General features: G+C 43.1%; 1 protein-coding gene across 1 annotated transcript in view; it reads left to right on the top strand.

Annotated features, from left to right (window-relative positions):
• ATP10B (ATPase phospholipid transporting 10B (putative)) overlaps positions 1 to 27755 on the top strand; it is a 47578-nt gene extending 19823 nt beyond the window's left edge. The window contains exons 7-23 of the mRNA XM_029962995.1: positions 2119 to 2250; positions 4339 to 4466; positions 5592 to 5844; positions 6829 to 7064; positions 9895 to 10074; positions 10946 to 11567; positions 12063 to 12178; positions 12861 to 12987; positions 14487 to 14671; positions 17913 to 18225; positions 19393 to 19469; positions 20013 to 20138; positions 21468 to 21668; positions 22588 to 22668; positions 22777 to 22881; positions 23253 to 23440; positions 26356 to 27755. Of these exons, the coding sequence (XP_029818855.1) occupies positions 2119 to 2250; positions 4339 to 4466; positions 5592 to 5844; positions 6829 to 7064; positions 9895 to 10074; positions 10946 to 11567; positions 12063 to 12178; positions 12861 to 12987; positions 14487 to 14671; positions 17913 to 18225; positions 19393 to 19469; positions 20013 to 20138; positions 21468 to 21668; positions 22588 to 22668; positions 22777 to 22881; positions 23253 to 23440; positions 26356 to 26833 (3548 nt within the window). The 3' untranslated portion in view covers positions 26834 to 27755. The remainder of the gene's footprint in view (positions 1 to 2118; positions 2251 to 4338; positions 4467 to 5591; positions 5845 to 6828; positions 7065 to 9894; positions 10075 to 10945; positions 11568 to 12062; positions 12179 to 12860; positions 12988 to 14486; positions 14672 to 17912; positions 18226 to 19392; positions 19470 to 20012; positions 20139 to 21467; positions 21669 to 22587; positions 22669 to 22776; positions 22882 to 23252; positions 23441 to 26355) is intronic.
• Positions 27756 to 27979: the final 224 nt, after the last annotated feature.

Below are 27979 nucleotides of genomic sequence, written 5' to 3' on the forward strand. Positions count from 1 at the left end.
CATGGTCTGTGACCTTTTCTGAACAGTCAAGATCAGTCACATTATAAGAGGGCACATTTTCCATTTTTATAACTCTATTACTCCTCAAACTTTCTGATGGAAGCCTTTGTGAAGAGCACAACCATTACTTAGTGCAATTGCTTGGCCTGTGCACTTCTCATCTGACCCCAGGAGGGTTACACTTCTCATCTGACCCCAGGAGGGTTACACTTCTCATCTGACCCCAGGAGGGTTGCACTTCTCATCTGACCCCAGGAGGGTTGCACTCCTCGTGGCCACCCAAATGGTTCTACACAAAGCAGCAGCACTAAAGCTCAAAAACCTCATCACAGAGTGACAGCCATTGTGGTTTTCTCATTGTGATGGGGACAGCAGCAAGAATTACAGGCTTTTCACATAATAAAGTACCAGAAAGAAGTTTTAGATGAGCCCATCAGCATCTAGAAACAGAGAGAGAAGGTTTTAGGAGGGTGGTAGGTGAGGGTCTGTGTTGCACAGCAAAGGAAACTGTGAGGGTTAGAGGAGAACAAAGTAATTTATTCCTCATATTCCTGATTGTCTGTCCCTTGCAAGGTGATATCTGTGCTACAGAAGTGTCCTTCTCCTGATGGTCAGCTGAAGTGCAAAGGAATGGTAGCACTGATATTTGGAAAGAAAGCCCTTCACGTTTTCTTCGTGAAATAAGTCCATCAACATTTCTTTAAGTATTTTCTAGGAGGGATTTGAGGGTTTTGGCTTGTTTTGTTTTCAGCACAAAACATTCCATTAAGCCTGACATGACAGAGAAGTGAGGCACGAGGTTCACACAGCTCTGGAGGAACAGGAGTGCAAGGGCAGTGCCCTCCTCTTCTGTGCAGCTCAGTGGTTGGAGCATTTGCTCACAGAAGGGCAGACCTGGGCTTTGGTCTCAGTTCTGCCTGTCTGGGAGTGAACACCCCCCTCCTGCTGCCCCAGGAACACTGGGAACAGTGGCCTGGGAACACTGGGAACTGTGTGCACACGAGCTGCACAGGAAGGAGCAGGGGCAGCAAGGACTGGGCCCACCAACAGGCTCCAGGCTGTGTAAATAATTACAGACTCACTGGAACAGCAGGGCAGGAGCCCCAGCTCTTGGGTGAATGTCCTGAACATAAGGCTGGAGACTCATTTTCTCTCCTGCTCTCTGCCTTAATTAATAACCATTGATGTAAAGCTGGACTGAATCCAGCAGGTGTGATGGAATTGCACCTGACCCCCAGCTTTGGGTTTAAATCACTTCCCCAGAGAAAGCTGAAAGGCAGCTTGGAAAACAGCCCCTCTCACACACACCATGCACATACACATGACAACTAAATATGGGTCTGAGGGGTCTGTATTTTCAGGGAAAAAGACTGTAGAAATAAACATAAAAGATGCCATTTAATATAGCAACAGATGGTGTCCAGACATCCCAATTGTGGAGCCACAGTTTAGATGATATTAATGGAATTGAAAAAAGCAATTTCGACTTCTTTACTTCTTACAGCACTCCTCTTTTTCCATTACAAATAAACCAACTCAATTTTAATTCACTAAGTTTAAGGGATGGGGGTTTTTTAATTTCTTATCCTACTGTTTTGTTAGCACTTTACAACCACATAGTGAAAAGCTAAATAACATTAGCGTCTTTCACTGCTTGTTGAATTTTATTTAAGTTAATATGTGAAATGTATCTAGTAGCTTTTAAATAGCTGCTGCAAAATTCTCAAATGTAGGTTTCAGGAATCTGTATAACACCTAAGCAATTTGTTTGTAAAATACAAAAACATAATATTATTGTTCATTTTCCTTTTGTTCTTATGGAGATTTGGCTTTTGAATTGTGATCCTAATAAATCTGCTCTCATTGGGAGAGCAAAATGTACATGACAGCTGAAATCTGCAGTGTAATGGAGGCCCTTTGTCTCTGATACACTCTCTGGATTTAGTCTCTGATACACTCAGGCAAATGGGAAGAGGGGCAATAAAAGTTCTGAGTGAAACTGGAGTCGGATTAACATTAGTCATCCTGTTCTCATTCTGGGAGAGAAATACTTTAAAAAAAGCAAACCAAACTCCAGAATGTCCCCCAAACCTGCTGACCCTGCTCTGTGTTTTGAAGGGCACGAGACCAAGGCCATGTTGAACAACAACGGCCCCCGGTACAAGCGCAGCCGCATCGAGCGCAGGATGAACGTGGACATTTTCCTGTGTGTGGGACTCCTCTTTGTGATGTGCCTCATTGGAGCTGTAGGTAGGAAGCACTGACAAAAATCCTCTTCTGTTTCATTGCTTTTTTCTAAGTGGTGTTAAAATTGCTCTTACAGACACGAGTGGGATCTAGAGCTGAACGCTCCTGAGGGCTTTGGGTGTCTTGGTCTGTCCAACAGATGAGTTAAAATGACAAATTTGAGCAGGCTGTGAGATGGAATCATTGTTTAGGTAGGAATAGCCTGTACTTTTCTGGGGTCCTTGCAGGTGAGCACATGTGAACACAGCAACCAGGGTTAGCTGACTGGAGTTTGCTGGATTGCTAATCTCAAAAACATCTTCCTCACCTGCTTCCTTCCAGCTCTGGTTGCAACCTGTCTCAGGCAGGCCAGAATTAATAGATCTCATCATTCTGAGGGAAGGACCAGATTTTAAATCCACTGTCTTTTGAATGGGTCACTGCTTTAAGGAGATAACAGGGGCTCCCATGAGCCCCTTTTCTTTTTAATGGATTTTGTCTCGGTGACAACTTGCTTAGTGCTGCTGCTCTGATTTAGTGACAAAGTCAAAGCATGTGGTTCTGCCAAGTTTTCCTGCACCTGCCCTGGAGGTATGTGATGGGACACACAGCCAGTGCTCAGTGTAATACCACTGAAAGTAGGAGCCATCCAAAGCAGATGAACAATTGAATTGACTTAATCGCTTCTTTAATTTTCCTGCTTCATGTCGCAGTGGGCTTTTTTGGCACTGAAATGGGATTTCAGCTTGACAACTGAGCTCTGTGTGAGGGAGAGAGAGACTTTATTTTCCTTGTTCCCTGGCTGCTGTCATGTAGATTTAGAGACTTGCCTTTGTCTGTTGTGTAGGGACCCTTGAGTAATGAAGTCCTTCAATTTAAGGTTTGAAGTAGTCTCAGATGAAAAAAATCAGCATTTGAAAAACAGCTAATCTGCTTGGGTTAAAAAAAAAAAAAAAAAGAAACAAAATGTTGTTAGTCTAAATGAAACGTGAAACAGTACCAAGCCCATTAGCTTTCATCCATCCAAAATGTCCTGAGGCTCCACCATGAGTTCTTGCTGTGCATCCTTGTCTGAACGTGGGGTTCCAGGCAGAAATTTCCCTGGGGGGTCAGGTACCAGGATTTCTTGCACACAGTGATGAATTAGGGTAAGAAGTGGCTTGTAGAGCAGAGTTGTCCTTGCTCAGATGTGACTCTGGTCTCTAGCAGCCAGAAAGCATTGCTGCAATAATCTGAATATCTTTGGCAGCATTTCAGTAGGCAGATGCTGCAAAACAACTGCTTCTTTATGTGGTGCTAATGGGAGTTTGATCACAGCTGGGTATGTGAAGGGGACTAACTGAGACTTTTGGCATCTGGAGCAATGATGCAAAGAGGGAAACCCAATTGTTTGCCTTGGCTCTGCATTTCTAATTGTGGTATAATTAGTTTCTGATATTGTATATTTAGTAACCTCTTTGAGCAAAGTTTATTTCCATAAGGGCAGGATGCAAAGTGGTAAAGCAATCGTGATGGGATGTTGTTGAGTCCTGAAACAGAGGCTTTGTTGTTGTAGCAGATGTCTACTGGTGTTTAAGACACAGCAAGAAGGAGTTTGGGATATGATTTGGTTGAAGGGAATGTAAAAATGAGTTGCCCAGACTGAATTATAGAGGATTGCTCAACTCTAAGACACATTGAAATTGAGAATGGTCGGGAAGGATAAGAAATATTTCAGTTTGTCTCCATAAAGGTTCTAAGGTTTGTTTCAGTCAGAAAGAAGTGTCTCCAGCACTGAGGATTTTTATAGGTAGGAGGTAGAGATGGAGCCTCCAGCAGCAAGATGGAGAGTAGGAAAGGTGTGTGCAGAGCTGAGAGCCCTGGGGGACTCCAGCTGATGGGAATGCAAATATCCCTGACTGCTTATTTGTCCCCAGCACATCCCTGGTGTGTGTGCTCCAGAGCTCTGCACGTGCTCTGTGTCCTCCCAAGGTCTGGGCACTGCTCAGGCCTCTTGCCCTGGAAATGTTCTCTCTGTGCAGTGACCAGGGCAGTTCCACACCTGCACATCTCAGCAGCTCTGTCCATCCCCTCAGGGCTCAGCCCATTTCAGTCTGTCCCTCGTTCCCACAGGACATGGCATTTGGACTGGAACCTTCTCAGAGCACCCCCCTTACGATGTCCCAGATGAATATGGCAATTTTCTGTCTCCAGCCCTTGCTGGTTTCTACACGTTCCTGACAATGATAATCCTGCTGCAGGTAAAAAACAAAAACCTCTCTGTTACCTCCAAGGAAGAAGCTTTTCAAAATTAAGTATATTCACTAATGAACAATTAATATTAACTAATAGCTGTGCAGTATCTTCTTAATCCTATTTGAAAAAATTGCTGTATTTCAAACCATCCAAGTGTGAAATAATGTATCTTCCTTTTCTTTATTTTTTCTTTCTAACTGCAGATTTTTCTTTCTTGCTGTTGAAACCCCACAAGGATATAGATAGGAAAGGCATGTATTTTATCTTTCACTCCAGAATCTCTAGCAGATGTAATAAAGAGGATGTTTACATCCAAATGTCAGATTTTTATTTTTTTTTGCCTATATACAGAATTCAAAAATAATAATTCCACTTAACATCTCAGGAAAACAGTGAAACAAAAATTGTCATTTTTGCCAGTGGGAAATAATAACTAGTTATGGTTCAGCTGGTCTAGGAAGGAAGCTAAATTAGAAGTAGAATACTTGTATATCTGAGTCTGATTAAGCCTAATTGGGGGAGAACATTTTGTTGGTTGAGGGAAAAAAACCACATTTACTTTTCAGATTTCTTGATGTCACTGCTGAGATTTAAGTGGACAGAATTTCTTTAATACGAGTGAAATGTGAAAATAACTTTCAGAGCAGCTCAGAGATTCCTTGGGGGATTATTTTTCATTACTGAAAGAGAATATCTGTGCATCTTAAGAATTCATTATTATTTCAGGGCAAGGAAGCTCGTGGGTGGGAAGTGTGTGCCAAGTAATGGTTTGTGAAACTGCTGCCCTCAGTCTGAGGGTGGTGCAACCCTTCAGAGCTTCAGAAGGGTAAGGGCAAGCACAGTCCTATGTCCAGAAAACCTGCTTTGTGAGGGCATCCTCTGAGAGACTCATCTCAGAATTTGGTATTACAGGAATTCTGTCTTAAATTTGCCACTTATTGTCTCTGTTTATCCATTGCTATTTTGTGCAGGATTTTTTTCCCCCTGAACTGTTATTCATCTGTGCTACACTATGTCTCTAGGAAGAACTGTTTCTTTGGGAATCATTAGTGTGCCTGTGCCAGGACATTGCTGACAGAAAGCAGTAAGACTTGTCTCACCCCTTACTGAGAATTTCAACTCTCTTTCAGACTTTAATCCCCATTTCTCTCTATGTGTCAATTGAGTTGGTTAAATTGGGCCAAGTCTTCTTAATTCACAACGACATTGACCTGTATGATGAAGCAGCAGATTTGCCCATCCAGTGCCGTGCCCTAAATATTACTGAAGATCTTGGACAAATCCAGTATATCTTCTCAGACAAAACTGGGACACTAACAGAAAACAAGATGGTATTTCGACGCTGTACTGTTGATGGAATTGAGTTTTCCCATCAAGAAAATGGTGAGATGCTTTTTTATTCTAACTTTTTTTCTCTGAGCAATTAAATGCTATTAATTTAAATATTAATACTTAAACCTACTGAGCCTTCTGATTGAACATAGAGCTTTGTGCATTTGTCTCAGTTTTGTGAGGGACTCCTGTTGCAGAGATTCACGAGAGTCAAGGTGTTTTAAACGATTCAGAATCAGATGGGAAAGGTTTTCCACCTCAGGTTCTGCCCTGCATTCAGTACCCACTTGAGCATGCAAAGAGGACATTTCCTCTTTCATTTCTGGATGAACACCAGTCAGCCTTTGATAAGCTCCCAAACTGATAGTAATTAAGCTCAGTGGGTCCAGCAGTAATTAGCACACTGTGTGTGACAGGGAGGGCAAGCCCTGGTGGGCCCTGCCCACTGTCCCTGTCCAAGGGCTCTTGGCACTCGGGGCTCCCAGTCACTCAGGCCCCTCCTTGGTCACCACTTTCTCGCTCCACACAGTGGAAAGGACTTTATTAGGCTGGCAGGCAGCTGCCAAAAAAGATGTTTGTGTTCTGTGACTGAAAACATTAGCAAATTTTTCAACTACCATATTTCACTCTCCTGGTCCAGTCAACTGCAAACTGCAGCTGAAGAGACCAAGCGTTAGCAGAAGTCCATAAAAGTGACAGATTGCTTTGGAAACACACTTTTGTTTTCTTGCAATAATAAACAGTGGGAGTTGCCAGAAACTGCAGTGGACAGTGAGGTTTTCCTGGTGCTGGCTTTGGAGATGTTTTTGCTTTGGTTTAGTTTGTTTCAGTTTTTTTAACTGATCCAGGAATTCCTCCCAAGCAATGCAAAAAAAAAAAAAAAAAACAAAACTAAAACCAAAGCAAACAAACAAAAACCTCCAAAACCAAACAAACCCACAAACAAGCAAACAAACCATAAAATAAAAACAAGCAAAACTAACAAACCAACCAAAAAACAGAAGAAGAGGTGAGCTTTCATTTTGTCTTTTCCAGCCAAGCGCCTGGAAACCCACAAAGAGCTGGATTTGGATGATGAGGACTTTACAAAACTTCAGCCCTTGACTCTCCCTCCCCCGACTGTTGGGAGGGCAGGCGGTGCCCAGCAGAGCCCGCCCGGGGCCCTGCGGCGCTGCCAGAGCGCCCGCGCGCGGGTCCAGGGCCACGCCAGGAGCAGGTCCCTGGGCAGGAGGGACAGCAGCCAGTCCCAGGTGGCCTTCAGCAGCACCATCGTGAGTACCAGGCTGGGCCACCCAGCCCAGCCACCCTTCCAGCCCCCCTTTGGGACGGGGAGCCAACAGGGAGACAGCAAAATCCTCCCTGCTGGAGCTATGAGAGGGAAGGAGGAGCCAAAGCTTTGGAGGGTGCAGAGTGCAGTCAGGGGGGAGCAGACTCTGCTGGACTTTAGATATGAAACTTCCCAAAGTCTAACACAACCTATTTAAAGTCAGACCGAATTATTATTCCTCTTGGAAGGGTTTTTAACAAGCATCTCAGACAAGGCTTTTGTGAACAGTAAGAGAAGGTCACACACTTTCAAAATTAGAATTCCAATTAAAACTAAAGGCCTGGAAAACCCTTCCAAATCTTGATTTAAAAAAAAAAAGTCTAATAAATACAAAATTCTCAGAGCTTCGTTTTCTGCAGTTGTTGTTCATTATAAGATCCTACTTACCTTATTCAATTCCTCTGTCATATAGTAGATATCAGCCAGAACTCTTCCTGTTCTTGGAATATGGGAGTTGCTGTCCCAGGATTTTCCAGCCCAATCCTCATGAGATGTTGAGAACATCTCCATGGATTCTTGAGAACCCATGACTTGTGACTTTTGAGAACTTCTTAGAGGTCATGACTTTTGAAGTTTGACAAAGAAATTTCTTGCCAGTATATTTCCCAGTTAGATTTTTTACTGACAGACCTCTTCAGTTTCTTCTATAAATAAACCTTTTTTTTTCCACTGTAAAAGCAGAATCTGAGGAAATGGTATCAAATATCTCTTTTGCAGAGGAAGATTAAGTTGCTGCCATGGACTCATAGGTGTCACTCTATCTGGATAAATCATTTGACCCCTATGACAAATCTGAAGATGTAGTAAAAAAGGAGACAATTAAATACTGCCCAGGGGCTGTCCTGTATGTTGATGTCCTTTAAATTACACATAGGAGCATCCTTCTTTACCTGCCGTGCCAATCCCCTATTAATGAAATGGGGATAATAAATTTCTCTCTGTCTCTTTGGTTCCTGCCCTTTGGAACTTGTATCTCCTTGTCTGATTCATTTGTACTTTGCTCCAAATTTGGAGCATCCTGAGAATTCCAGGTATTCAGAGAGTTTTGTGGGCCTGTGTGGATGTCAGCAGTCAGAGGTTCTGAAGAAAAATCCATCTTTGAACAATGGAACAAGATAGAGAATTAACATTTACTCTCTCTTCCTTAAGGGGTTCTTATGAACTAAGACAATGACAGCACATTTCCTTCTAGGTTTGATAGTTCCAATAAGTAGTGCCTTGCTATTAGAAATGTTTCATGAAGATTTCCATGGTCCTATTGTCATCAGGTTTTAATGCCACCAAGTAGAAAAAATGCTATCAAGTTAATGAGGAAATTTTAAAAACTGAATGGCACCAGCCATCTTACAGCATCAACATCTTCACTAACAAAATTGCTAACATAGAAAAGGTGGTAAATTTAATTGATCATCATCATTAGTGCTGTCTTATTTTGCTTTCTTTTTTGTTTGCTTAGAGTTTTTTATATATTTTCAGGCTGGAAATTCAGGTCAGCCTTGTTTTCATTGAATATGAAAAAAAAGAGAAAAATTCTTCTGATAAATATTGACATGTTTTAATTATTATTATTATCAGTCTCTGATTCCTTTTAAGAGATCTGAGAAGACAACTAAAAAATCAGGCTTATCCTTAGCACATATTAGTTTGCTAGAGAAAGGACTGCAAACATTTTCTTGTGTGTGAAACAAAAAAGCCTGAAAACACTGAGCCAGAAGAACCAGAGCCTTCCACAGCAGGGAAAGTGCAAACCTTGTTCCAGCTTTGGATTTCAGCTGAGCTGCAAAATGAGCAGTGGATTTCCTTGCAATTATTAGGATTATTCAAGAAGCACTCCTCACTGCAGCAAGCAGGAGTTCCAGTGCAGCACATCCAGCCCAGCCCAGCCCTGAAGGGGGCTGGGGGACTTTGCTGGAATTTTACAGAAGTGGGGAAAACTGTACCAGACTGAACCAGGAGAGGGGAAGAGCTGGGATGAACTAGAAAGCAGCTCAGTAATTTGGCAGTTCCTCAAAGAAGACATCCAAAACTGTTGGCTCACAGGAAGTTGTCTTTTAAATTTGGAAGTCCTTGTTAAATATGGCCCTGAATTAAATCCAAACCAGATTCTGCTAACATGAAATTTCCATTAAAAGTAATACTCCCATAGCCCTTCACCAAATTAAGTTGTAGATAAGTGACACTCTTAAGTAGTTTGGCTTGCAAAATTAGGTCTTATTAGAAAGAGAGTGGTAGTAAAATTACAGAAACATTTCAGGAACAAGTATGTATTTATTTATTTATTGTAAGAATTGAGGAGGAACAGTCTGAGGCAGCTTCTCTTTCTGGGTGCAAAATGAAATTACTCTGGAAACAAAAAGTGATACTGCTGTAACTAAGCCACAAGCACAAAATATTCTCTTTTGAAATAATGATCAGCTTCCACACTGAAATAGAAGATCCCAAGTATACTTCCATCTGGAATGCCCTTTAATTGAGGAGTCAGCAGTTTCAAAGTTGGGGGATACAGTATAGATTATTCTTGATTTTTAGTAAATCTCAAAAAAAAAAATTCTGAAATCCTCTTCTATTTCAAGATGCATTTCCTTCTAATTTTCTAGCTATGCAGCTTTTAGAAATATATCTTTTTTTCCCTAGAAGTAAAGTACAAAAGGCATTTACCTTACATAATTCTAGGTGTAAATTCAATAAGAGGCAAGAAGTCTATTGAGTTGCCAGTTGTTCCTTGAGGCCAAGGGGAAGTGGGAATAATCCTCACGAAGTAATTTCTCTTGCAGGAGAAGGATGTGACTCCTGACAGCAGGCTGCTGAGGAGGGTGAGAGAAGCTGCACTCCAGACTGAAAGCCTTTCTCCTTTTATTCCTACGAGAACTTCTACAGCCTTTGCTGACTTTTTTCTTGCCCTTGCCATCTGCAACACAGTGCTGGTGTCCACAGCCACCGAGCCAAGACAACGGGTAATCTGACTTCAAGTGCATGAGCAAACTTGATTATGCTCCCATTTAACAACATGGAGCAGTGTTCAGTGAAAGCTGAAATGGTGAAAAATGGTTTATTTGGGAGCTCTCCTCTCGTTCCTTTACCGTTTCTTTTTCCTTTTACTGTTTCCCTGCCTTTGTATTCCTCTCTAACAGGGCTTTTTAAGGTTGATGAATAGTTATGTCTACCACAGGATCTGCACTTTTTCCTTTAGATTTTATATTACCTGTGCTATAAGAAGTATATGGAACATACTGGGTTTTCTCTGATCTGCCAGGCCACTGACAGAACTCCAAGGGGCTCGATTGCATCTCTGCTTCAGAGGCAGAGACACAAATCACCATCAAATTTGGATACCACCTCACCTATAACTCCTCTGGTGAATTCTCCCCCCACAGTTAAATAGGTGGCTGGGGAGAAAGTTTCATTCATAATTATTGTCATTTAGATACAGAAAAATACACTGAAGTTTTGAGAAGTATCTGGTAGTTCACCTCTTGGCCATATTGATTAACAGAACTGGTCTGCTCTGGCCTCCAATCGGGAGCTCTGCAGACACACGGTCTATAACGCTGCTGTCTCCTTTGAGAACACCCACAGGGTCACTCTGGAGGAGAAAAGACAACGCAAAAAGAACCATGTATTGCAGAATACACCACCTAAGGAGTCTTTCTGCTGTGCCTTTTGCAATCAGACATGTCTATCTCTTATTGGCCTCATTAGCCACCAGCGAGCTTGTAACAAACATGGATAGAGCCCTTCCCAAATCTTCTTTCATGAAGCCCAGCCATGATGATGATGTAGTTCACCTTTATTTATTTTTAACCACAGATTTTCTCATATTTCTAGGTCACGATTCCACCACCAATAAAACCTCCGGGAATCACCCTGGAGAAGATTCATCAGATATTTCAAAGGCTAAAGTTAGCAAGCCTCAGCCAGTCCTTCTCCTCATCCCAGTCCAGCTCTGAGCTGGGTGCGAGTTTCGGTGCGAGGGGCCCCGAGGAGCCTCTCCCTGCCCTGGGCAGTGGTGACAGCAGTGACAGAGGTGACAGCGGTGACAGACATGACAGCAGTGACAGAGGTGACAGCGGTGACAGCGGTGACAGACGTGACAGCGGTGACAGCACGGACATGGGCCCTGCCTCCCTGGAGGAGATGCTCCAGTCTGTGAGCAGCAGTTCTCTGCCCCCAGCCTTGTGCTACGAGGCCGAGAGCCCTGACGAGGCCGCCCTGGTGCACGCGGCCCAGGCCTACAGCTTCAGCCTGGTGTCCCGCACCCCCGAGAGGGTGACAGTCCGCCTGCCCCAGGGCACCCTGCTCACCTTCGACATCCTGCACACCCTGGGCTTCGACTCCGTCAGGAAAAGGATGTCTGTGGTGGTGAGACACCCCCTCACCAAGGAGATCGTTGTCTACACCAAAGGCGCCGACTCGGTCATCATGGACTTGCTGGAGGACTCTGACGGAGGTAACAGGCCGGGGAGATGTTTCTGTTGTGTCTCCTGCAAAGGGGAATTCAGCTCTCTTTTCTACATGAATATTATATCTAGCCATTAGAAGTATAAAAAAAAGAATAAGCTTCCTCTAGTGTTATGCTTGCAGATCTGAACGGAGGTATTTATTTAACTTCAGTATTTCTTAGAACATGGAACGGGCTAATTAAAATTCCCTGGCAGCGCTAACCCGTGTGGATTGTGTACTCTGCAGTAATACTGTCAGAAGGGCCTGACCATTGTTTTTCAGCTTGTCAGCAAGATTGCTATAACATTAACAAACAAACAAAAACAAGGAACTTTATCCTAAAGGAACAAAGATCTTTAGCAAGCCTTCAGCTGCTGCACAGACAACAGTTTTGAGCTTTTAAAGAAATTTCTGTTATACTGGAACCCACTTTTCTCTAAAGCCCACCGTTTTTTAACCTTAGGCCATTAGATCTGAAATGATCTAAATGCTTAAAATACAGAATCTTTTCCTTGTGTTTTAGCTGAGAAGAGAATGAAAAGAATAAAAGAAAAAACACAGAAACACCTGGACCTCTACGCCCGTGATGGACTTAGAACTCTGTGCATAGCTAAGAAGGTGGGAGAGCACCAGCCTAGTGTTGTTTACAGCTTATCTCTCTATGTGTCAGTAGATTTACTAGAAAAATATAATGGTTATAATTCTTTCTGCTTCAGAGAACCAGCCAGACCAGCCACTCTTTTTTTTCCCCTTTTTCTTCAATGTGACCAGATGATGGATTTTTAGTCAGTCTCAAAACATTTATTTCTGTTTCTCTAATGGTAACTCCAGCTGACCTCCCCTACAATGCTTCCAAGTAAGAAACAAAAAATCTGCAGAGGAGCCAACCTTCTTCTGTTTTGCCTGGCATTCAGCTTTCACGAATCTTGCCCTCAGCCTGGGTTAGTGCACCTCAGTGTCATCCTTTCATGCAGAAGGTGTCTATGTGCAACAAATAGGTCACATCCAAGCTCTGGAGAAATGTAGATCAACCTTCAGAAACTGTGTGTTCTGGTTCAGAGCCCCAGCCAAGGGCTGTGTGATCAAGAGCTTCTAGAGGTCGTGTTTTTGAGTCTCAGCTGAAAGCCATTTGTACAAACTACTAGTTCTTGCAGTTTTCTCTTGGAAAAGTTTGTGTTATTTTAAAGATGACACGGTACTTTACCAGCTTGGATAGGAGTTAAGTCTCTGTGATCCTGAATGTTGGCATTCCTCTCTTATTTAAATTTAAAATAAGCTCTGTTTAAATTGTGTTATGCAGGTCTTAAATGAAGATGACTTTCAAAAATGGGCCAATTTTCGTCGGGAGGCAGAAGCTGCCATTGAGAACAGAGAGGAGCTGCTAATGGAGACAGCCCAGCACCTGGAGACCAAACTCACCTTGCTGGGTACTAAAAATAACAATTGTCATTGCGTGAAGCAGCACTGGCTCTCCTGTGATATTCTTGGCAATCAGACAGACAACAGCTTATACTAATTTATATCCAGAAGTCTTCCTCTGAGGTTTGGAAATCTCCAGGCCAGGGAGATACAATCCAATGACAGTGTCTACACAAGTTCTCGTGCATTTTGAGCAGCAGTAACTTTGAAAAAGTGCACTGAAACTCTCATGTGCCAGGAGCAAAGAGCACACATATCAGCTGTTACTGTGGCTCAGCTGACACAGCAGATAATGAAACCACTCCTATTCAATCATGTGTCCATGTCCTTAGATAAACCCATAATATGCTATAAATTAACTTCAGTTTTGAGCACAAGTTCCAAGGGAATTTTGGTAATTGAACTGTGTTATAAAAACCAGTAACTTAAACACAGGGGCATTTTGCCAGTGAATTCCTGTTGTTGTTGCATTGGTGAGTTTGCTTTCTGCACTTTGTAGAAAGATGTTTAATGTTAAAACTTACATTCATTGGCACTTCTGCATCATCCATCACTGTCTTATCTAACAACACCATTCTGTTAAATTATGAAGCACTTCAGTGCTTTCTATTCTATCTTGTTTCCAAACATTTTGGTCTTTATAACTTTGATTTTTGGAGTTGTCTCAGTCTCATTTTTCTGTGAGTACAATTTGCACCCATATTTCGTTATCCTGAATTTCTGTGATTGCAAGCTATTAGCATTATGGCTTCTCATAATCTCTGCAGTGATTTAAAAAATTAGAGTGATAATGGTAAATGCCATAAGCAGAACACATAAGAGGTAATGTAGATCTTGTCAGAATCTGTTACCTTTGCCAACTCCTAAGGGTCTGTGTGCTTTCATACTTTAATTTACAAGAAATGTTCTTTTAGCTTAAATCAATGTCTATCTTTAATGTACCACAGTTACAGCATCTTCAAACTGACCTCTAGTGGAAGAGACAAGGAGTGTTGTAACTCTCAAAGGGTGATTTACCAACATCATCAGGATGAGCGTTGGCATCTGCTCCTAAGTTTGTGCATTTTCAAAAAGAAAATGTACTGTACTGTTTCTTCTCCTTTGATGGCTGAAACATCTAACTTGACAATAGGGACAGCATTCATTTAAATACTCAAAGTTCATCTTTTCTGGTTGCTTTGATGGGACTTAATGCAGTACTTTAAAAATGCATATGGTGTGATTCCTCTGCCAGCACGTTGTCATTTTGGATTATTAAGAAGAAATGAAATTCATTGTTCTAGCAATGAGCAAAATGAAGAGCCAGAACTTGACTGCTGACACATTCAGACCTTAATCCAAATGCAGATCTTGTGCCTGTGTGTTTATTTGCTGGACAATACCTTAGCTCAACTCTCGATAAGTTCAGGAGCATGACTGGAAATCAAAGAGCTTTCCTTAAACAAGAAAACAGCAATGTGATTTCCAAATAAAGAAAACTGTTTCTCTTCTTTTCCTGTTTGCCCAGGAGCAACAGGGATCGAGGACCGGCTGCAGGATGGAGTTCCTGACACTATTGTGGCCCTTCGGGAAGCAGGGATACAGATCTGGGTGTTGACAGGAGACAAGCAGGAAACAGCAGTGAACATTGCATACTCCTGTAAGCTCCTGGACCAGAGGGACACTGTCTTCACCATCAACACCGAAAACAAGGTGGGTAGAGAAAGACAAGATGCACAAGAATTCGCTACAGAATTTGCTACACTGTCCTTTTTTCATGTCTTGCAGTTTGGTGCTGCTTTGCTTTAGACCACATTCAGCACAAAAAATTCAGCAAAAACCCCCATAGCATTAGGCCAGCAACTCTGTAGACCACACATAACAGGATGAATTGAAATACAAGACATTTATGTAGAGCTTCATTCAATTAGAATACACTGATTTTTCCAAATGAAAATATTCTTTTTTAAAATTGCCCAAATCACTAGCTATTACCTGAATTACTAGCTTTAGAAAGAAGGTAATATGCAGTTTAAGTGCCTAATTCCTTAATAACATTGATATCTGGATTTTCAGCTTACAATGGAAATTTCAGTGGCAATGATATTTTAACCCTAGTATATCTATTGGAAGACATTTGGAAAGTACTTTGAGTCAACCAGGAAGAAGTCTACAGGTGTAGATCTAATTAAATTGAGAATTTTCTAGTTGCATGTTCTCCAACAGGATTAGACTTAACCAGAAATTTATTAGTGAACAATTTTATCCAGTATCTTTTTGTGTAAGCAGAATTTCACCTTCTTGAACACCTAAATATAGTTCTGGTGGGTCAGTTAAAAACACAGTCACTTCCTTGGCATTCCATGGTGGTGCACGTCGTGGTTGATGTGCACAGATACTCCCTGAATTTCCATGAGTGACAAGAAGGGCAGGCAGCAGGCAAAGCAAACACTCCAAAATGAGGATAAGCACTTCGAGCTGTCTGTCAGCTCCTGTGATTCACTGACACACTGTGAGCAGTCTGGGGTGCAATCCAGGGCTATTCCTGACACATCTGAACAGAACAAACACAGTCCTGCCTTCCCAAGATGGTAACTGCCATCATGGATGGTGCAAGTCAAAGGCTTTAGAAAAGCCACTCTGGCTTTTGGGGGTTGTGGAGCAACACAGAAAAACCACACCTTGATTCCAGAGAGCGGAGTGGCCACCACTGTGCAGGGCCCTCACCTCATCCCTCCAGGCAGCTGGGGGGGACAGCTGGCTTTGGAGATGGATTTAGGGGAGAGAGAGGCCAACATTATGATTAAACCAGATCCATTTGCTAAGGAGAGATCAGCTCTGACTGTTTCTAAACACAAAAACAGGGTCCAAGATGTGCCATTGCCCTTTTTGCATTTTCTTGCTGGTAATCTCTTACTTGCCACAGAGCCCTGGAAGCTGCTGAGGTGCCCCCAGAGCGGCCACTGCCCTTTCCCCAGTGCTGCTCTGTCCCTTTTGTGCAGCATCAGTCGTGGCCCCCTCGGCAGGGACAGGAGGCACTGTGAGAGCAGCCTTTCCATGGGCTGGCAGGAGGCTGGGGAGGGCAGGAGGAGCTTCCCTCTGTCACTGGGCAGTCCCTGCCTCGGTTGCCTCTGTTTCTCTCCCCACAGAACCAGGGTCCCCAGTGTGAGCTTGCCTTTCTCTACAAAGCTATTGTGAGGATCAATTAAATATAGCTAAAATACTGACTGTTTTTCTGTGATAGGCACTTATAGAGAGCAGTGAGATGGCCTACTTTCTAACTGCTTTTGTCTGCAGTTAGTAGCTCTCCAAAAAAGATTCAAATCCTATGCAAATGTCTGTCTCTTTTAATGTCACGGAAATAGGGGAACACGCAAGGATGATATGGAATTTGGCACGGAATGCTTTCCCTGCTTCAATGTGTAATTTCATTTGATACGGGGATCTGCCTGAACAGGAGGCAGAATGAATACATTTAGGATGGAAATTAGGAGATGGTTTGTGCCAGGGAAGTGATGCTGCAGGGGGGACCACCCTGGCTCCAGGAAACACTTCCCCCCAGCACCCTCTGGATCCAGGCACAAGCTGAGCACATGTGGGGAATCCCAGTGGGTCACTGGGCACTGGAGTTCCACCACCACAAGATTTAGTTCCCTCCTTTTCAAAACACAGCTGAGGACAGACCCTGGTTCTGGAAGGGGCTCCCAGAGCAGTGAGGGACACACACAACACCTACAAAGTTTAACCCTGCAAGTGGTGTCGGTGGAAGGCCTTCTCTTTACCCCTGAGCCCAGCAGCTCATTCAAACACTGACAATTAAATATCTTCCAGGAAGATGCAACATAAGGAGGGAGCTTGGGGGATTCATTTCAACAGCAAACCAAGGCAAACCAGGAATTTCCACTACAATTTTTGGTTTGTTCACAGAAAGATGATGCTGCTTCAATATTTTTTAGATGTTTTAAGCGTGCAGGATTTTTATTAGATGTCAGAGGAATGCTGACATTTGATTCCAGAACCTCCCACTTAAGTGTAATTTAAATCTTGCAAACATCCTACACATGTACCTTATGCAACATAAAGTGAAAATAACATTTTAGAACTGAATCATCACTCAATAAAGCTGACAGAAAAGGTAGAAAAAGGAATGATTAGCTCCTCAGGTATTCAGTGCCATGCACAGAAGGAGGACTTTCAGTGCTAAGCAGCAGCAAAATAACTTTCAGATCATTCAGGGTTTTCTGTGATAGTGGTGTGCCAGTTTAGAAGATCTGTATGGGAAAGACAAAAGTGCTCTCCTTGAATCTGTTTGTATTTAATATTAAGTCAATTCTGTTGTTTGCATCTGAAAAAGGGGACTTGGACCAAAATGAGACAGATTTGCTGAGAGGGATGGACTTAATTTGTGTTTAAGACAGAGTGCTGGAAAGTAGGAAGTTTTATTTGTGTTCCTAACTCTGATACACACCTGATATGTGACCTAGAAAAGGTCAAATTCTCAGAGTTACTGGATAATTTTGATTGTTTCTCTACTGCAGTTTATTTCTGATGGAAGCAAACGCTGCAATATATCACATCATTCATATCAGAACCAGATTTTTCAATCTCCTTTAAAAAGAAAAAAAGGATTTTCTTTTTAATTTCTGAACTCTCAGCATTGCAATGCACATATGTCCTCCTGATGTAAAGATTATTTTATTTTCTTTTAAAATAATTTCTTTCTTCAGTCAACTGGCTGATGAAATGCTCCGTGTTTCCACGGGGGGATTTGAGGATGCTGCTGCAATAATCCCCACCAGATGAACGAGTGCACTTCCCAGGCAGTGTTCCCTGATGTTTGTCTGACAGGCTTAAAGCCACTGGCATGGTTATAAAAACACACACTTGGCGAGGTGTTGAGCTGGAAAAGGAGCTGAAGACAACCATTGCTAAAACCACTCCTGTTCCCTCACAGGAAACTTGTGAATCTCTCCTGGATTTAACCCTGGAAGAGGTGAGGAAGAGTTACGAGTGGGACAAACCGCGGAGGAAGATTTTCGGCATCATCCCAACGGCCCCCGAGGCCCCCGAGGCCCCCGGCACCGAGTTTGGGCTGGTGATCGATGGGAAGACGCTGAGCCTCATCTTCCAGGGGGGCCTGCAGGAGAAGTTTGTGGCCCTGGCGCGGCGCTGCCGCTCGGTGCTGTGCTGCCGCTCCACGCCCCTGCAGAAGGGCATGGTGGTCAGGCTGCTCCGGGGGCAGCTCCGAGCCATGACCCTGGCTATAGGTACCCCATCTGAGCCCCACAGCACACAGGGGGAGCAGGTTCCTCCTGGAAGAGCTAGGAAAATGTATGGACTATACCTACACGCTAGTTTTTGTGCCTCAGATAGACACAGGGAGGAAACAGCACTGAATAATCTTTCCTTGTCAAAACACACATGAAAGTCATTCTTCATCTATCACTAAGCAAATCTGGCCCCCCTTTAAACAAGATGAAGGTGCTCCAAATTCAGAATCTCCCAGCAGTCCCTTTCATGCACATCAGTACAAACACATGTACATGTTCCCTCTGGAATGTCCTTGCTTTGGGCCTGTGAAGCACTCAAGAGTAGTCACTAATTTGTCTTTTTATAAAGCCCTTTTCCTGTCAGATTTTCCCAGCTGGTGAAAACAGAGTTATCCCCAGAGTGGTATTAAGCAGTGACTCATTTGCCTTTTACCTCCAAATAATGTGAAATGTTTTGAGTTCTCTGCCCCACTTTTGGCAAGCAATGCCACTGAAATCCTTGCAGAATTGATTTTTGTGACTTCCAACTAAAAAATACACCTCTGTGGACCAAACAGAAAAGGAAGGGTCTGTTGTATTTTAAATTTTTTTGCTTTACCTTGTAGTTCAAAATGTAAGCTTTCAGCCTTCTGCTCCATCTACCTTGCTTTACCAGTAACCTGATTTACCATCACACTGCAAGTGGCAACCATGGCTGTTCTTTCCCTGGAAATTTGGTTATATATTTAACATATTGCTGTGAGTTGAAACGAGCAAAATAACCCCTGAAATTGGCTTGTTACATTGTCATCTGCAATGCAATTTATCCTACAATTTGGAGGATTCAAGTAGGTGCTGCAGAGCGTGTTGCTGAGCATATGGAGCTCACCAGGCAGAAACACCACATGATGCAGATGGAGATGGTGTCAGGATGTCCATCCACCACCCAGCTGGCCCCACTGCTGGAGCCAGGGCTCCTGGAAGGGAGGGAGGATGTTCCTACCAAGGACAGAGCCTAGAGATCATGAGTACTTGGTGCTAAGTATCAGTTATCCTAATTAAGATGCAGGTAGAAGAGAATGGCCAAAATAATCAACATAGCTAAGATTATTTCCTTCTGACAGAGGCACTATGTATTAAACACCCTTTCTTACACTTCTGTTGTTCCCCCCCTTCCCATTCTAGGTGATGGTGCAAATGATGTGAGTATGATTCAAGCAGCTGACGTTGGAATTGGAATATCTGGTCAGGAAGGCATGCAGGTACCCTGTCAGTTTAATTCTATTCCTCTTTTGTCATGTGCTCTCTTGCTGCTTAATAAGTTCCAGAGCTGCCCTGTGCTCTCGAGTGTCATCTTAAAAATGCAAGTTGGCATCATTACTGTCATAAATTAACATGCAGTTCATAATTATGGGTCCAGCCAAAAAACAGCATTTTAAGCCAACAATTAGCATGCATGGACAGATGTGTGTTTGCTCATAAGCCTAGAAAATTAGCAGATGCCTGTCCAATGGTAGCTTAGCATCTGCTTTCTGAATCCTCTCTGCTAGTGCTTTCCCAGGGTTTGTAGATCCTTTTCCACTGTCTTCTGCCCTGAATTCTTCCCCACACATCCCCCTTCCTCACGCTCCTTAAATGGAGAGTTCTGCAGAAAGGTCCAACTATTTTCTTGAGGGTTGGTTTTTTGGTTTTTTTTCCTGCAATATGCAAAAGTTGGAAATTATTTCAATGTCCGTGTTCAAGATTCATTATATTGGCTGGGGAAAGGATATTTTGTAAATGACCTTCTATTCCTCTTCCCAAAGGCAGTGATGGCCAGTGACTTTGCAATAACCCGATTTAAACACCTCAAAAAACTGCTTCTTGTCCACGGACACTGGTGTTATTCTCGCCTGGCAAAGATGGTGATTTACTTTTTCTACAAAAATGTGGTAAGATTATTCAAATTATGGAGATTTTCATCCTAGTAAGGGTTAATTCCAGGACTGGGTTGGGTTTTTTGGCCTGGTTTTATTTTTCACAGGTTATGCTCATACTTTTTATGAAGCTACATTTCGTGTTTCTTCACTTTTCAAGTTTATAATGTGGCACTTCTTTCTCAGCAATGTGCTGCATAAAGCACTGAGGAAAACATGGGCTTTAAATATATTTTGAAACTAGCATTATTCCAGAGGGAAAAGGACTCAAGGCTTAGTAACTTTATATGGTAGTTCAAGAAACTTTATTAATAATACCCATGAGCCTCAAAATAAAATTTGCATAAGGAAGATCAGATTATTAGTGCTAGAATATAGAAGATGACTCTGCACTAAGAATTGCTAGCCTGTGAAACCTCTGAATTTTTATAGGAACCACTTGCAAGTAATGATGCAGTCATACCTGGCATTTTTATTAAAAATTTAATGTATATGCAAATGAGCTGCACATTGAAGGATAATGTAAAGTGGAAAAAGGACAGTAATTCAGTTTCTACAAGACTGTGCAAACAAGTCCATTTGACATGAAATACACTCTGAGCATGAAAGGCTATTTACTTAGAATTCAAAGTGTCTGTTTTTGGGAGGGTTTTTAATAATTTCGAATAAGGATTACTTCTTATCACTGTTAAATTTTGTAATGGAAATGAACACTTCCCTTTTTCTGGTTGACCATCCTTTTAGAGTTCAAAGGATACTTATTTACAGTGTGAAATATCTCTCCAGAATGGGATGCTGCTGTTCTATTATCTCCCCAGCAGCATTAGGGAGCAGGAGCCCTTTGATTCCACATGGACAACCAGTTTATGGAAGGATTCTAAAATCTGGTGCTCGGAGCTGTAAACAGTTTACTTAATTATTCTCTGATATGTTCTTAAGGAAACCTAATGGCTTTTAAAGAGCTCTATCACAGTGGATTGCTGTGAAGCAGAGCCTTCAGATATTCTTTTTATGGAAGGAAGTGCAAGGCTGTCTGCTGGCACCACCTTTAACCAAAGCAGGGTGTTCCTAAAAGGCTCTGTCAGTACCCAGTGTCCTACACCAACCTCGGGGTGGAACTGTGAGAGACACAGACCCTGTGCATGACAGCAAAGGGTCCAGATCAGGTGTAACAGTGGGAAAAGAAGGGGATGGGAGGGAGAGGCCACAGGAAAACTGCAGCTTCATGGCTCCCACAACCCAAAGAGAAATGGAACCACATCAGCATGAAGGATGAGATGCTGCACATGTGGAGGAGCAGCACAGCTCTGACAGGCTCTTGGGTTTGTCTTTGCTCCTCCCCAGAGCTACGTCAACCTGCTCTTCTGGTACCAGTTCTTCTGTGGCTTCTCAGGCAGCACCATGATTGATTACTGGCAGATGATCTTCTTCAACCTCTTCTTCACCTCAGTGCCCCCAATTCTCTTTGGAGTCCTGGATAAAGATGTTTCTGCAGAAACACTTCTAGGTTTGCCTGAGTTATACAGGAATGGGCAAAATTCAGAGGTATGTCATGATTGCTGAAGCAACTGCTCGATGAGCCAAAGGACCACAGGTTTTTTGGTTTGGGAAGGAGTGAAGGAGTTTAGACTTACTTGGAACCAAATGTTCCATTTTATGGTGTCAAGTTTACTGATGTCCACTAAAAAAAAAGGCGTAATTGTAGCTGTCAGAAGAGCTGGAACATATGGCTGAAGTTGCTTCTTGGAAGTGATACTGGTGCTGGGTCATGATCAGAAAATGTAAATGGAAGGTTTATTCTGCCATTAAATGTGTGGAGCAATCCCAGCATGCTGCATTATAATGAGTGAAGTGACATGCCAGGGAATCACCCTGTCATTGGTTTGTTCATTGAAGAGATGGTGGAGCAAATACCTGTGTGTGTGTGTGTGTGTGTGTGTGTGTGTGCATGTATATTTGCACTGTGTATGTAGACAGATTCTCAGTGAAGGCTTATGGAGAAATAAATAAAATAGGATAAAAGATGTAAAAGATGAAGGTAAAATAGTTTAGCTGGCCCTTGGTTAAACTCGACTCAGATTTGGTGCTTCAAACACTCTCAATCTACTAAAGAACCTACTAAACCTACTAAAGAAAAGCTTATTAAAAAGATTACAGCAAAAAGTGACAATAAAACACAAACCCTTAAATCAATAAGCACCTTGACATTTTTTTCCTCCTCTCAGGTTCAGAAATACACCTGTTAATGTTCCTAAGGTCTATCTTTAGTTAACACAGAGAAAAGGTCTGTTCAGAGATAAGCCTTTGGATTAATCAGCTGCTCATGAGGCATTTACTCATGAAGGGAGACCAGTTAGCTCTAATCAGTATCTGAATGGAAGAAAAACAGGCAGCAATTATGTCTTCAGGACAGGCTAGGGATGTGTGTCCCATCCTAATGACTGTTATCTGTAAACTCCTGCAGATATACAACCTGTCAACTTTTATTATCACCATGCTGGATGCCTTCTATCAGAGCCTCATTTGCTTCTTTGTCCCCTATTTGGTAAGTAATAGGCTCATTAATATTCTCATTCTCCTGTCCTCCTTAAAAAGTAGAAAATTCCCTTCTGAATGGTCAGGGTTCTTCACAGTGCCTCTGCCTGTTTTCTAGGTGTACAAGGACTCTGACATAGATGTGTTTTCCTTTGGAAACCCCATCAACACCATCTCCCTCCTTACCATTCTCTTGCACCAGGCTCTGGAAATGAAAACGTGGGTATGTGTTTGCCCTGCCCTGCTCACAGGACTGTTGTGGTTTTGGGAACACAGCACCCTGTGTAGGCATGGCATTGTCTTTCAGAGTCATTTGCCTGAATTCTGGGTCACAGAGAGTGAGTAACAGATGCACTGAGACTTCACAATGTGCCAGAATTTGTTATTAGCCCCGGGACAACACCTTCATGTGCACAGAATTTGTTTGTACTGTGCCTTTGGACAGGACAGAACACAATGTTTGCATCCTTCAATACATTAGGATGAGAACTGAACTCACTGTTGTTTTCTAAGTTCAGTCCTGGCTGTTTCTCCCCCTGTGTTACCCCCAGAGCCAGGTCTCACAGTCCCCCCTGTCTCTTGTGCCCTCCCCAGACCCTGTCCCAGCTGGTGGCCATGATGTGCAGCCTGGGCTTCTACCTCGTCTTCTCCCTGATCTACAACGCCGTGTGCCTGCTCTGCAACCCTCCCTCCAACCCCTACTGGATCCTGGAGAGGCAGCTCTCAGAGCCCACCTTCTACCTGCTCTGCCTGCTCACCCCGCCCGCCGCGCTCCTGCCCAGGTGGGAATATGTCCCTCTCCTCTTCCTTGGGGGTTTGTGGGAATGGGAGAAAGGGACAAAGTCACCTGGGTCCATATGGGATGTGTCAGGCACGTGCTGCACAGGGATAATTCAGTGTGGGAGGCAGAGGCCTGGGTTCAGCTTTCCAGTTCACAAACCATCCATTTGTTCAGTTATATAACCCCAGATAAGTCACTATATATCTACTGCTTGTTTTCCCACGAGAAAACCTTTCTTTCTGGGGTGCTTCAAAGTTTACCAGCACAAATCTGCTCTGGAATTGTTCACTCTCTTGAACACAACGGGGTTGAGCTGATCAAGACTAGAAGGCAAGTCTTTGAAATATTCCTGTAAGCTTTGAGAGTTGCAAAACATATTCTGTTATTAAGTACTTTGCAGTCCATTGCTAAGCTAAATTTAAGAACATGCTTCTGTATGAAAAAATTTTCTGCATCCAGAATTTTAGTTTTACTATCTGCAACAAATCAGGTATGTTAAAGATAACTTCAACTGAGACTGGATATTTGGAGAGGGATAATTATTTTGATACATTGCTGAAAAAAAATTGGTTTGAAAAACATAATGGTTCTGTTTCCATATATGTATATGGGAAGCTTACTACTTTTGGTACTTAATACCCTAACTAATCCTTTAAGCAGATATACTTTGTTTGAGTTGCACCATTTATTTAAATTCTTTATTTGTGCTTGGACAGTGAAAGCACACCCATTTGAGTTGGTGTGACTATCTTCCTGGTTTCCTTCTTATCCTAATTGCCATGAAGTAGTGCAGCACACTGGTACTGCAAGAATCAGGAAAATATTTTTAGTATCTGATTTTGTAAGTGCTTTAAGGCATTTGAACTGAGCCTTAACTTTGTCTGAAAAGTTCCTTTTCAAGACTAGATAGTCTTTTTTTTCAGATTGTTATTATTATTCCCCCATTTGAGTTGAGATACTCTTGTGACTTCATGTTCCATTATATAAGTTCAGATGAGAATAAACAACACATAGTTCAGTAAGGTCTCATGTCTTCTAGGCAGGGCACCCTTTTCCAGCCTGTTTTGCTCCTGTGTGAGTTTTGTTTTCCTGTCAGGCCTCATTCACAGAGTCATTTTTGACCCTGAGCTTCTCACTGAGAGCTGCCTCAAACATGTGCTTAGAGAACTCACAGCTCCATCTTGGGAATCCAGCACAATTAAAGTCCTTTCTGCCTCAGCAGGTTACTGAGCTTAAGGATTTTATCTTGGTGTCTTCAAAGCTGGAGAACTGCTTTTCCTTCATGTAGGTCCTGCAGATTACTTTCTGCAGAGTCCTCTATTCACAGACTGTCCACCCTCCAGTTCCTGCTACAACTGAGCTGTGCCATCACAGCAGTGGTGAAACCACCCTTTCCTAAAACACCCTGAATTTTCAGTTCCATTCCATGGTCCATCTCAGCACGCTGCCTGCTCACCATCTCCTTCAGAAACTACTCCTTCAGAAACATTCTGGTATCTGCCTCCAAGGTTTTGTTAAAATCCTCGCTCTCCTCAGTTCTTCCTTTTTAGTCCTGCCTCCTGTTCTGGCTGCCAGGCCTGAGACACCACAGCCCCCTGGGGGTCTGGTCTGTGCCCTGCCTGCTCCAGGCTTTCCCTGCACAAACATCTGGCAGTGCTTTGCACCTCTGCACCTCAGAGCTGCCCCTGCACTCTTGGGACACAAACTGCACAGCAGGGAGTTCTCAAACCCTCAAGCCTGACAAGAAGAAAGGGGTCTGAATTTCGTGTTTGTTCAGTGGCAAGGAAAGGCTCTGTCTCCTGAAGGATTTCAACACACAAACCAGATGCATTTGTCCAGCTGTGGAAGGACTGGTCTGCCAGGACCTGCAGAGACCCAACAGACCCTGCAGGGCTGTGGGAGGGGCAGGAGCAAGTGAGAGCAGTTCGCAGGATAGAAGACACAGTTTTCCATCCCTTCTCTGTCCTCCTGTCTGGTCCACGTGCAGCTGGCCCAGAAGGTACAGAGGGAGGCTGAGGGGAAAGCCAGACCAGTCTGATCCAGGTCTGTGCAGGTCGCTGGGCTGCCCTTGCTGTGCTCTGGGTTCCCAACCAGAGCTGAGACTCTGTGGGACTCACCAGCCTGAGCACAGGCACACAAAGGGACTTCCTCCACTCCTGCTTGTGCAAGCCTGAGAATTCCATTGCCTTAAAAGCCCTTTCTGTTCTGAGTCTGGCCTGTCAGCCTTTTTAATCCTGTCACACTAATTTATACCTACATTTAGCAGCAGGATGGGACAACAGCAGCTTTCTCAGTGCCATTTCATGGAGTCCCCACATTTGTTTTAAAATGCATGTTGAGGCCATCTATGTAAAGGTCAAATCCTAATAAAAAGATGCTTTGAAGGAGACACTGGTTTTCACACAAAGCTGACATGACATGGAGAGAGGATGTGTGCTCTCTCACTGCACACAATATATAGTTATATAAGTTCTCTAGCCTGCAAAGGGCAGGTAGGACACCTTTTGGTTGCTGCTTTCTGAGCAAATCCAAAAGCCGAGCTTTTAAAATTTCTAGTTTCCTGTTATCTACCAAATTAAGATCCTTTCTTTAGCCTGTTTTAACAGTACAAACAGAATTTCAATATTTTCAAATACTGCATCTCTTGGTGAGCTTTTGTGTCTCTTTCTTCACTGGTCAGCAATGGAGTAGTTGTCAATGCTAAATAAATGATCATATATATATGATCTATATATGAACTACAGTTTACTCTCTGCTGTGTTAAGATCCAGGAGTCAGCTTTCATCTGCCAGGTATAAGGTGCCTACCAGATGCCTGTAGAGCAATGGAAAATTAGCACCTGGATTTGTGTTATGTGATGCAGATTATGGAAGGAGCCCACTGTTAAAATAATCCATTCTCTTCCTCTTTCATCAGGTTCTTTATTTCTGCTCTACGAGGAACCTTTGGAGCATCTCTGATCCTGAAAGCACAGCAAATAGATAAACTTCCTAAGGGACAGCGGGATCTCGAAATGCAGAAACTGAGATCAAGGAAAGCTACTTCTGGTGCATCACCTGCACCTAATGATGACCTTGACCAAAGCATCGGCCACTTATGTGTGTCACCATTTCTCCACCCAGCAGCAGCAGCTGTGTCTCAGGGGCACACAGAGGGTCAGGGGCTTTCCAGCTCCGCAGTGAGTCCTCTCAGGAGAGGGACACCAGAGGAAGGCTACTGTTTCTACAACAGGTGGGCAGAGGAAGAATCTGCTGCCACAGACTCTTCAGCAGGACCCTTTGCACCCAGCAGGGGAACAGCTCCTGGGCAGGGCAGTGGCCAAGTGCCCAAAGACAGAGACCCCAGGTCCAGCTCCGGGAGCCACCGGCGCTCAGTGAGTGCAGTGACCCTCTGAGCAAACCCTGACAGAGCCACAGCCCTGTGACCCTCTGAGCAAACCCTGACAGAGCCACAGCCCTGTGACCCTCTGAGCAAACCCTGACAGAGCCACAGCCCTGTGACCCTCTGAGCAAACCCTGACAGAGCCACAGCCTCTGAGAGAAGGATGAGAAGGACACCCCAGGGCACACCAAGAGTCTGTTTGTGCTGAGCCACAATGTCACTGCAAGTGGAGAGGAGTGTGGGGCAATGCAATACCAGCTTTAATGGACCTTAATGGGCTTTAATGTGCAGCCTCTCCCAAGTGCAAATGTTGTCTGGGTTTGCCATCACCTGACTTCTTGACCCTTCTGGTTTTGTCACATTAGAGGGATGTTACCTGAGCATGACACACCTGCTGAGAATTGCCAAATTACTTTATTTTTGTACCAAAGTAATAGGGAATAATTGTACTAGTGAGGTTTCAATGTTATACTATTGAGGTGACAGAAGGAGAATCCATTCTTTATTAAACCAAGTCTTAAAGCAACACATCCACTCTAGCTTTTACTATCAAAGTCTAAAAAAGACTTCACTAACTTAAAAATTACAGTTCTGCCTCGAAAAAATGTTACCTCTGAGTACTAAAGGTACTTGAAGAATAAAAAAAATTGAAAGACACTAGAGAATGTTCCAGGTTTTAATATATGGACTTTGTACATACAACAATATCAGGTCCATAGCCTGTTTTCCCTGAACAGTAAGCTCAGTACTTTTATGCAGGTAGTGGTTTGACCTGATACTGTTAAGAAAAGGACAAATGAGTTTATAAAGAAGAAGAAGAATACAAATATTGAACTGCAAGAACTGCAGGATAACTCAGTGATAAGTGGAGTCCACTTCTTCATACCTACAAAAGCAGACAGATAAAACAAGTCACATTCAAGGATTTATGTCCTAAAGTTGTCCCTGATTTTTCATCTGGAAATTCAGTTTCTTCCTTCCATTCTTTATATTCTCATGTAGTGTTGCTGCATTCAATCCAGTGTCAATCCTGCTCCTCCCCACAGTTGGTCACAGTCAGTAGTTGATGAGATCTCAACAGTGGAGATTGTGACAAGCCATATATGAAGGTCACTAATCACATTGCAGAAAGTACATGTGTAGAATGACCAAAATATGC

The sequence above is a fragment of the Manacus vitellinus genome, unplaced genomic scaffold, assembly GCF_001715985.3.
Source record: "Manacus vitellinus isolate BGI_N305 unplaced genomic scaffold, ASM171598v3 scaffold_51_pilon, whole genome shotgun sequence".
Lineage (NCBI taxonomy): Eukaryota > Metazoa > Chordata > Aves > Passeriformes > Pipridae > Manacus > Manacus vitellinus.